This window comes from Palaemon carinicauda, chromosome 8 (genome assembly GCF_036898095.1).
Source record: "Palaemon carinicauda isolate YSFRI2023 chromosome 8, ASM3689809v2, whole genome shotgun sequence".
Taxonomy (NCBI): Eukaryota; Metazoa; Arthropoda; class Malacostraca; order Decapoda; family Palaemonidae; genus Palaemon; species Palaemon carinicauda.
Window position 1 is genome coordinate 172418757 of NC_090732.1, and position 12050 is coordinate 172430806.

General features: G+C 32.3%; 1 protein-coding gene across 1 annotated transcript in view; it reads left to right on the forward strand.

Annotated features, from left to right (window-relative positions):
- Positions 1 to 421: 421 nt before the first annotated feature.
- Wnt2 (Wnt oncogene analog 2) overlaps positions 422 to 12050 on the forward strand; it is a 33942-nt gene continuing 22313 nt past the window's right edge. Inside the window, exon 1 of the mRNA XM_068378368.1 lies at positions 422 to 701. Within this exon, the coding sequence (XP_068234469.1) occupies positions 422 to 701 (280 nt within the window). The remainder of the gene's footprint in view (positions 702 to 12050) is intronic.

The window sequence follows — 12050 nt, forward strand, 5'->3', positions numbered from 1 at the left end:
TAATCCTTTCGGGGTTTTCCTTCCCAAACAGAGCCATGACCTAAACAATTAGAATAATCTTTATTTTTTTTTAACAAAGCCATGTCCTAAACCTTGAATAATCCCTTTTTTTTTCTTCCCAAACATAACCATGTCCTAAACAATCTGAATAATCCTTCCTTTTTTTCTTAACAGAGCCATGTCCTAAACCCTGAATAATCCTTTTTTTCTTCCCAAACATAGCCATGTCCTAAACAATCTGAACAATCCTTTCTTTTTTTCTTAACAGAGCCGTGTCCTAAACAGTCTGAATAATCCTTTCTTTTTTTGCCAAAAAAAAAAGGAGCCGTGTCCTAAAAAATCTGAATAATCCTTTCTTTCTTTCCAAACATAGCCATGTCCTAAACCCTGAATAATCCTTTTTTTCTTCCCAAATGTAGAGATGTCCTATACACTGAATAATCCTTTCTATTTTTTTTCTTCCCAAAACAGAGCCGTATCCTCGGTGGTGGCTCTCGGGGCCAACCTCCTATGCTCTCGGCTGCTGGGTTTAACTCCTCGCCAAAGGAAGATCTGCTCTCGGGCCCCGGACGCCATCGTGGCCATAAGTGAAGGAGCTCGCGTTGGCATCAGCGAGTGTCAACACCAGTTCAGAAACCATCGTTGGAACTGCTCGCTCATGGCTGGTGCGAGCAGCGTGTTTGGACATGTGGTGCTCGTTGGTGAGTTGGTGGCATTTTTCGGTGCCGGTTTAGTATGTGGCCTACCTTTTTTGTTCTGGTTTAGTATGTGGCCTACCTGGCTTGAGAGGTTAGGTTAGGTTAGTTAAGGTTAGCTTAGTTAAGGTTAGCTTAGTTAAGGTTAGGTTAGGTTAGTTAAGGTTAGGTTAGTTAAGGTTAGGTTAGTTAAGGTTAGCTTAGTTAAGGTTAGGTTAGGTTAGTTAAGGTTAGGTAAGATAAGGTAAGGTTAGGTTAGGTAAGGTAAGGTAAGGTTGGGTAAGGTTAGGTTAGGTTAGGTTAGGTTAGGCCAAACTCTAAAACAGATAGAATTTCGTAGGTCATATTCGAAAGGTAGGCCACATACTAAACCAGCACCCATTTTTCGTTATACCAAGATGAGGAGCCTTTGTAGTTCATTAAGGATAGATCGTAAAACCATATTTTGCAAGTTAAACAGATGCAAGACTACCTAACCTAAAGTTTCCAACCTAACCTAACCTAGGATATTCGTAGCTTATCCTGTTCCAATGAACTAACTAGCATAATCTAGGAGATTCGTAGCTTATCATGTTCCAGTGAACTAGCTAACCTCACCTAGGAGATTCGTAGCTTTTCCTGTTCCAGTGAACTAACTAACCTAACCTTGGATATTCGCAGCTTATCTTGTTTCAAATGAACTAACTAACCTAATCTAGGAGATTCGTAGCTTATCATGTTCCAGTGAACTAGCTAACCTCACCTAGGAGATTCGTAGCTTTTCCTGTTCCAGTGAACTAACTAACCTAACCTTGGATATTCGCAGCTTATCTTGTTTCAAATGAACTAACTAACCTAATCTAGGAGATTCGTAGCTTATCATGTTCCAGTGAACTAGCTAACCTCACCTAGGAGATTCGTAGCTTTTCCTGTTCCAGTGAACTAACTAACCTAACCTTGGATATTCGCAGCTTATCTTGTTTCAAATGAACTAACTAACCTAATCTAGGAGATTCGTAGCTTATCATGTTCCAATGAACTAACTAGCATAATCTAGGAGATTCGTAGCTTATCATGTTCCAGTGAACTAGCTAACCTCACCTAGGAGATTCGTGGCTTTTCCTGTTCCAGTGAACTAACTAACCTAACCTTGGATATTCGCAGCTTATCTTGTTTCAAATGAACTAACTAACCTAATCTAGGAGATTCGTAGCTTATCATGTTCCAATGAACTAGCTAACCTCACCTAGGAGATTCGTAGCTTTTCCTGTTCCAGTGAACTAACTAACCTAACCTTGGATATTCGCAGCTTATCTTGTTTCAAATGAACTAACTAACCTAATCTAGGAGATTCGTAGCTTATCATGTTCCAGTGAACTAGCTAACCTCACCTAGGAGATTCGTAGCTTTTCCTGTTCCAGTGAACTAACTAACCTAACCTTGGATATTCGCAGCTTATCTTGTTTCAAATGAACTAACTAACCTAATCTAGGAGATTCGTAGCTTATCATGTTCCAATGAACTAACCAACCTAACCTAGGAGATTGTAGCCTATCCTGTTCCGTTGAACTAATTAACCTAACCTAGGATATTTGTGGCTTATCCTGTTCCAATGAACTAACCTAACCTTGGAGATTCATGGCTTATCCTGTTCTAATGAACCAACTAACCTAACCTAAGAGATTTGTAGATTATCCTGTTCCAACGAACCAACTAACCTAACCTAGGAGATTCGTAGCTTAGTCTGTTCCGATGAACTACAGTACATTCACAAGATGGCTGCATGGATAAGTTAATATCCTCTATGTATGAAATCCAAATGACTTGAGTTCGAATCTTGATGTTGGGGGCAGAATTATTTGTCATATATAATTCCCTTTGGGGATAACTGGTTTGCAAGAGGAATTTTATTTTCAGATTGCATGATATTAGAATTTATAAAAAAAACTCACAGGAATTAGTGAAGATAATTTATATATATATATATATATATATATATATATATATATATATATATATATATATATATATATATATATACATATATATATATACCTCTTTCTGAGGGGGGATACCTTAACAGGGTGAAAGGGTTTGTATCTTATCATGAATAGGTTGGTTTGCTGTGAGTGATCAGACTAAAAGTCTCCCACCATCACCAAATCTGCACTGACCAGCGTGGTGACGAAAATTGACCAAAACCCAGACAATAATCGACATGTCTAGGGCCTCTGTCCTGCAGTGGACTTGAAACGGTTACATTTGTTGTTGTTTATATAAGTACTGTTTATACAGTATATTGAACAACATAACCCACATCTTTAATCTCTTCCTTACACGCTTCCTAGTATTCAAGCCCCTAATTCTAATAACTAAATCAATATCCTTTTCCTAAATTTTTTCCCAGCATTATTTCAATATCATAAAAAACATTGATATTATTATTATTATTAGTAGTAGTAGTAGTAGAAGTAGTAGTAGTAGTAGTAGTAGTAGTAGTAATAATATTATTATTATTACTATTTGCTAAGCTACAACCCTAGTTGGAAAAGCAGGATTCTATAAGTCCAGGGGCCCCAACACGGATAATAGCTCAGTGAGGAAAGGAAATAAGGAAAAATAGAAAATTTTAAGAACAATAACATTAAAATAAATATTTCCTAAATAAACTATAAAAACTTTAACAAAACAGGAGGAAGAGGAATTAGATAGAATAGTGTGCCCGAGTATACCCTCAAGCAAGAGAACTTTAACCCAAGACAATGTAAGGCCATGGTACAGAGGCTATGGCACTACACAAGACTAGAGAACAATGGTTTGATTTTGGAGAGTCCTCTTAGAAGAGCTGCTTATTATCGCTAAAGTCTCTCCTACCCTTACCAAGAGGAATGTGGCTACTGAACAATAACAGTGTATTAGTTAAGTCCTTAAGAGAAGAATTTTTTAATGAATACAATGGGACGGATACAGGAGTAAAGTAGTAAGGAAAACCAACTGATGAAAATAATGAATGAAGGTGAGCAAATACTTCATGAAAGACAAGTAAATGAAGTAATATAGGTAGATAACGAAATTAATCCCAGAATATATGATTGATAGGGATATACTTGGGTTGATGGAATGATTGTTTTTAAGATATATTGGAAGTGGTAGAAGAGAGGCCAAGTTAAATGTCTTAGTTAATAACTTTGAGATGACTTATGGAAGTGACTGTTGTGGACTTAAATTAAGGGAAAATTGTGTAAGAGTACGCGTAGCATTGGAGATTACGGATCTCCAGGTGCGGACGCAACACGGAGGCTGCGTAGGGAGTGCGTAGGGAATAATAATAATAATAATAATAATAATAATATTAATAATAATAATAATAATAATAATAATAAAAATTAAAAATAAAAATAATAATAGTAATAATAATAATAATAAAAATAATAATAATAATAATAATATTAAAAATAACAACAACAACAGCAACAGCAATAATAATAATAATAAAAATAAGAATAATAATAAAAATAATAATAACAACAACAACAACAACAACAACAACAACAACAATAATAATAACAATAATAATAATAAAATAATAATAAAAATAAAAATAATGAAATTAATAACATCAATAATAATAATAATAATAATAATAATAATAATAATAATAATAATAATAATAAAAATAATAATAATAAAAATAATAACAACAAAAATAATAATAATAATAATAATAATAATAATAATAATAATAATAATAATAATAATAATAATAATAATAATAATAATAATAATGGGGTATTTTTTGGGTTGCTTCGTTGTGGCTGGCTATTTGGAATACAAAATAGTAATATTTCATGTTTTTTATGAAGGAGGACAAGCAGAGGGTTGAGTATAATAGTTAGTTTAACACTTTTTATAAACATTGATATTTTTGTAAATTCAAACCACATATCTTTGCTATCTATTTCTTGTATAAACTATATATTAGAATAGACAATTTTCCTTCGTTATTATTATTATTACTATTATTATTATTATTATAATTATTATTATTATTATTATTAATTATTATCATTATCATTATTATTATTATCATTATCATTATTATTATTATTATTATTAATATTATCATCATTTATGTTACTATTACTATTAATATTATAATAATAATAATAATAATAATAATAATAATAATAATAATAATAATAATAATAATAATAATAATTATTATTATTATTATTATTATTATCATTTATGTTACTATTACTATTAATATTATGATAATAATAATAATAATAATAATAATAATAATAATAATAATAATAATTATTATTATTATTATTATTATTATTACTTGCTAAGCTACAACCCTAGTTGGAAAAGCAGGATGTTATAAGCCCAACGGCCCCCACAGGGGAAATAGTCCAATGAGGAAAGAAAACACGGAAAAATAAAATATTTTAAGAACAGTAACAACATTAAAATAATTATAATTGTATTGGCATATCCATGGTACATCTATTTCCATTAATTCAGAATACATTAGAATATATAATTTATTTAAAAAAAAGCTAAATTTAGACATCAATTCGTTAAAATGCAGCAGTATAAAACTACCTATTGCAACATTTTTCATCATTTATTGGCAAATGTTTTTATGTTGACCAGGTTGACATGAGTCATTTTATAGTTTATATATGACATATCTGTTTTTGACGTTGTTAATAGTTTATATATGACAAATCTATTTTGACGTTGTTACTGTTTTTAGAATGATTTATTGTTAATTTGCTCCCATCATTTATTTATTTCCTTATTTCCTTTCCTCACTGGGCTATTTTTCCCTATTGGAGCCCTTGGGATTATAGCATCTTGCTTTTCCAACTAGGGCTGTAGCTTGGCTAATAATAATAATAATAATAATAATAATAATAATAATAATAATAATAATAATAATAATAATAATAATAATAATAATATCCTTAGTAAATCAATATCCACAGATTCAAAATAAATTAGAATATATCTTTTACTTAAAAACAGCTAAATTTAGCGATTAATTCGTTACAAAAACTGCCATAAAAACTGCCCATTGCAAATTTTTCATCATTAATTGGCATATCCATGGATTCAAATTAAATTAAAATATATCTTTTACTTTAAAAAATCTAAATTTGGCCATCAATTCGTTAAAATACTACCATAAAAAACTGTCCATTGCAAAATTTTTCATCATTTATTGGCATATCCATGGATTCAAAATAAATTACAATATATCTTTTACTTATAAAATTCTAAATATATCCATCAATTCATTAAAATACTGTCATAGAAAACTGCCCATTGCAAAATTTTCTATCATTTATTGGCATATCCATGGATTCAAAATATATCAGAATATATCTTTTACTTAAACAAAGCTAAATTTGCCCATCAATTCGTTACAAAAACTGCCCATTGCAACATTTTTCATCATTTATTGGCATATTCAAGTAAATTAATATCCATGGATTCAAAATAAATCAAAATATATCTTTTACTTAATAAAGGCTAAATCTAGCCATCAATTCGTTACAAAAACTCCCGTAAAAACTTACCATTGTAATATTTTTCATCATTTATTAGCATATCCATAGTAAACCTTAAATCAGAATATATATTTTACCTAAAAACAGCTAAATTTAGCCACCAATTCTTTAAAAATCGTAAAAAAACCCTATATTGCAAAAATTTTCATCATTTATTGGCATATTCAAATAAATCTTAAATCAGAATATATATTTTACGTAAAAACAGCTAAATTTAGCCACCAATTCTTTAAAAAACCGTAAAAAAACCCTATATTGCAAAAATTTTCATCATTTATTGGCATATTCATAGCAAATCTTAAATCAGAATATATATTTTACCTAAAAACAGCTAAATATAGCCATCAATTCGTTAAAAACCGTAAAAAAAACCCTATATTGCAAAAATTTTCATAATTTATTGGCATATCCATAGTAAATCTTAAATCAGAAAATATATTCTACGTAAAAACAGCTAAATTCAGCCATCAATTCGTTAAAAACCCTAAAAAACAAAACCTATAATGCAAAAATTTTTATCATTTATTTGCATATTCATAGTAAATCTTAAATCAGAATATATATTTTACGTAAAAACAGCTAAATTTAGCCATCAATTCGTTAAAAAACCGTAAAAAAACCTATATTGAAAAATTTTTCATAATTTATTGGCATATCCATAGTAAATCTTAAATCAGAATATATATTTTACGTAAAAACAGCTAAATTTAGCCATCAAATCGTTAAAAAACCGTAAAAAAAAACTCCACTGCAACATTTTTCAACATTTATTGCAATATCCATAATAAATCTTAAATCAGAATATATATTTTACGTAAAAAACAGCTAAATTTAGTCATCAATTCGTTAAAAACCCTAAAAAAAATCTCCATTGCAACATTTTTCAACATCGGCGCAGTATAGCGCATATGCGCACAAACGAAAAGGCAAGCGCTCAATGGCCTTTGTAATGCCTCGATCTGCCTCCATACACCCAAAGAGCGCAACCCATTCAAGCCAAGATTCTAATCAAGAACTTAATCTCGCCGATACGGACCCCCGTTTTCTATAATCCCCCGTTGCACAAGAGGAACTTCTTCGAGTCCTTCGAGCGCGCTCGCAGATTAGCATCGCGACCGTTGTCGCTTCCCTTTCATTTCCCTCCTCGACAGTTCTTTGGATCGTGGTTCCCAAAACATGCCACCCTGTAGGGATCAGCCACCCCTCGGTTTAGTTCTTGTTTACAGAATGCCGTGTAATAGCAGTTTTAAAAGCCACCCGTTTACCATCCTGTTCTTTTGTTCAACTCCCCCTTCATGAAAAGATAGCCAATCAGAAAGGCTACATTTAAATCTTCTTCTTCTTCTTCTTTCCTTTCCTCCCCAACACTCCATTATGATTATTACTTGCTAAGCTACAACCCTAGTTCGATAAGCAGGATGCTATAAGCCCAAGAGCTCCTATAAGAAAAATAGCCCAGTGAGCAAAGGAAAAAGACAGCCAATCGAAGATCTGGACTTCTTATTATTATTCTTCATCTTCTTCTTTCCTGCCCTCCCCAACACTCCATTATCATCAATACTTGCTAAGCTACAACCCTAGTTGGAAAAGCAGGATGCTATAAGCCCAGGGGCTCCTAGAAGGAAAAATAACCCAGTGAGGAAAGGAAAAAAGATAGCCAATCAGAAAGGCTACATTTAAATCTTCTTCTTCTTCTTTCCTACCCTCCCAAACACTCCATTATGATTATTACTTGCTAAGATACAACCCTACTTAGAAAAGCAGGATGCTATATAAGCCAAGGAGCTCCTATAAGGAAAAATAGCCCAGTGAAGAAAAGAAAAAGACAGCCAATCAAAATCTGGACTTCTTCTCCTTCTTCTTTCCTTTCCTCCCCAACACTTCATTATTATTATTACTTGCTAAGCTACAATCCTAGTTGGAAAGGCAGGATGCTATAAGCCCAGGGGCTCCTAGAAGAAAATATAGCCCCGTGAGGAAAGGAAAAAGGCTTCCAATCGAAAGGCTACATGTAAATCTTCTTCTTCTTCTTCTTCTTCTTCTTCTTTCCTCCCCAATACTCCATTATCATTATTACTTGCTAAGCTATAACCCCAGTTAGAAAAATAAGATGATATAAACCCAGGGGCTCCAACAGGGAAAATACCCCATTGAGGAAAGGAAACAAGGAAAAATAGGATATTTTAAGAACAGAAACATTAAAATAGAATTATTTCTTTTATAAACTATGAAAACTTTAACAAAACAACAGGAAGAGAAATAAGATAGAATTGTGTACCCGAGTGTACCCTCAAGCAAGGGCTGGGCATTCCTAATACGTCATTTGTAACTTTTACAAGTAGTTATATATTCACCTCTTGCGTCTAGTATATGTTTTTAATATTCAAGAAATGGCAATATGATTTTCTAACGGAAATTATAATGATTATTAAGAAAGCTATGATTCCTGAGATAGTAAGATTTGTTCCTAAAGAGAGATGGTTTTAAAGGAAAGATCTTAAAGGAAAAAAACTTCAAGGCGAGAGATTTTAAAGGATGAAGCCTTTAAAGCGATAAATTTTAAAGGACGAAGACTTCAGGACAATAGATTGTAAAGGAAGAAGACTCTATAGCGACAAATCCTTAAGGATTAAGGATTCAAGTCCACTGATTTTAAAGAAAGAAGGCTTTAAGTTGACATATTTTAAAGAAAGGCTTTAAGCGACAGATTTTACAGAAGGAAGATTTTAAGCTGACAGATTTTAAAGAAAGATGGCTTTAAGCGACGGATTTTAAAGGATGAAGACTTTAGGGCGACAGATTTTACAGAATGAAGATTTTAAGGTGACAGATTTTAAAGAAAGATGGCTTTAAAGCAACAGATTTTAAAGGAAGATGGCTTTAAAGTAACAGATTTTAAAGGAAGGTGGCTTTAAAGGAACAGATTTTAAAGAAAAAAGGGCTTTAAGGTGACAGAGGAAGAAGGCTTTAAGGCGAAATATTTGAAAGAAAAATGGCTTTAAACCAACAGATTTTAAAGGGAGATGGCTTTAAGGCGACACATTTTAAAGAAATATGGCTTTAAAGGAACAGATTTTAAAGAAACATGGCTTTAAAGGAACAGATTTTACAGAAAGATGGCTTTAAAGCAACAGATTTTGAAGGAAGATGGCTTTAAAGCAACAGATTTTAAAGAAAGATGGCTTTAAAGCAACAGATTTTACAGAAAGATGGCTTTAAAGCAACAGATTTTAAAGTAAGATGGCTTTAAAGCAACAGATTTTACAGAAAGATGGCTTTAAAGTAACAGATTTTAAAGGAAGGTGGCTTTAAGCCGACAGATTTTAAAGAAAGATGGCTTTAAAGCAACAGATTTTAAAGGAAGATGGCTTTAAAGTAACAGATTTTAAAGGAAGGTGGCTTTAAAGCAACAGATTTTTAAGAAAAAAGGGCTTTAAGGTGACAGAGGAAGAAGGCTTTAAGGCGAAATATTTGAAAGAAAAATGGCTTTAAACCAACAGATTTTAAAGGGAGATGGCTTTAAGGCGACACATTTTAAAGAAATATGGCTTTAAAGCAACAGATTTTAAAGAAAGATGGCTTTAAAGCAACAGATTTTAAAGAAAGATGGCTTTAAAGCAACAGATTTTAAAGGAAGATGGCTTTAAAGCAACAGATTTTACAGAAAGATGGCTTTAAAGCAACAGATTTTAAAGTAAGATGGCTTTAAAGCAACAGATTTTACAGAAAGATGGCTTTAAGTAACAGATTTTAAAGGAAGGTGGCTTTAAGCCGACAGATTTTAAAGAAAGATGGCTTTAAAGCAACAGATTTTAAAGAAAGATGGCTTTAAAGCAACAGATTTTAAAGGAAGATGGCTTTAAAGCAAAAAAATTTAAAGGAAGATGGCTTTAAAGCAACAGATTTTACAGAAAGATGGCTTTAAAGCAACAGATTTTAAAGAAAGATTGCTTTAAAGCAACAGATTTTAAAGGAAGATGGCTTTAAAGCAACAGATTTTAAAGGAAGATGGCTTTAAAGCAAAAAAAATTAAAGGAAGATGGCTTTAAAGCAACAGATTTTACAGAAAGATGGCTTTAAAGCAACAGATTTTAAAGAAAGATGGCTTTAAAGCAACAGATTTTAAAGAAAGATTGCTTTAAAGCAACACATTTTAAAGGAAGATGGCTTTAAAGCAACAGATTTTAAAGGAAGATGGCTTTAAAGCAACAGATTTTACAGAAAGATGGCTTTAAAGCAACAGATTTTAAAGAAAGATTGCTTTAAAGCAACACATTTTAAAGGAAGATGGCTTTAAAGCAACAGATTTTAAAGGAAGATGGCTTTAAAGCAACAGATTTTACAGAAAGATGGCTTTAAAGCAACAGATTTTAAAGAAAGATGGCTTTAAAGCAACAGATTTTAAAGAAAGATTGCTTTAAAGCAACACATTTTAAAGGAAGATGGCTTTAAAGCAACAGATTTTAAAGGAAGATGGCTTTAAAGCAAAAAAATTTAAAGGAAGATGGCTTTAAAGCAACAGATTTTACAGAAAGATGGCTTTAAAGCAACAGATTTTAAAGAAAGATTGCTTTAAAGCAACAGATTTTAAAGGAAGATGGCTTTAAAGCAACAGATTTTAAAGGAAGATGGCTTTAAAGCAAAAAAATTTAAAGGAAGATGGCTTTAAAGCAACAGATTTTACAGAAAGATGGCTTTAAAGCAACAGATTTTAAAGGAAGATGGCTTTAAAGCAACAGATTTTAAAGGAAGATGGCTTTAAAGCAACAGATTTTAAAGGAAGAAAGATTTAGGGCAACAAATTCTGAAGGAAGAAAGCTCTGAAGTGATAGATTTTCATGAAAACTCTGGAGTCATTCAAAGAACCAGACGTGCTAACGTTTAACCGATAAGAGAGAGAGAGAGAGAGAGAGAGAGAGAGAGAGAGAGAGAGAGAGAGAGAGAGAGAGAGAGATACAAGGATTTTGGATGTATAAAAGACGTTTTAGTCCTTGGGTAGAGCGTTTCACTTAAGTGTTTAGAGAGTTCTTATGATCTTGTCTAACTTATTCTTGAACTCGTTTACTGTGTTACTGTTTACTACATCCGCTGGAGTCTATTTCATGCATTTTCTATTTTGTATGTAAGGAAATTGCCACATTAAGTGTTGTTGTATCTTCAGAGAGAGAGAGAGAGAGAGAGAGAGAGTTACAAGGATTTTGGATGTCTCAAAGACATTTTAGTCCTTTGAGTTAAGAGTTCTTATGATCCTGTCTATTCCAAGTATTTGTTATTTTGTATGTTAAGAAATTGCCACATTGAGTGGTGTTGTACCTTTTCAATTCCACTTTGTATCGGAGAGAGAGAGAGAGAGAGAGAGAGAGAGAGAGAGAGAGAGAGAGAATTACAAGGATTTTGGATGCCTCAAAGACGTTTTAGTCCTTTGGGTAAAGAGTTCTTATGATCTTGTCTATTCCAAGTAATTGTTATTTTGTATGTAAAGAAATTGCCACATTGAGTGGTGTTGTACCTTTTCAATTCCAGTTTGTATGTGTGAGAGAGAGAGAGAGAGAGAGAGAGAGAGAGAGGAGAGAGAGAGGAGAGAGAGAGAGAGAGAGGAGAGAGAGAGAGAAGTAGCCTTCTGAGTAAGTGTTTACACTGAAGGAAAAAGGAGAAATTGCAAAAGGAAAAAGAGAATTATTTACAATGAGAGAAATGGGGAAATTGACGGAGAGAGAGAGAGAGAGAGAGAGAGGAGAGAGAGAGAGAGAGAGAGAGAGAGAGAGAGAGAGAGAGAGAGAGATGAGTATATAGG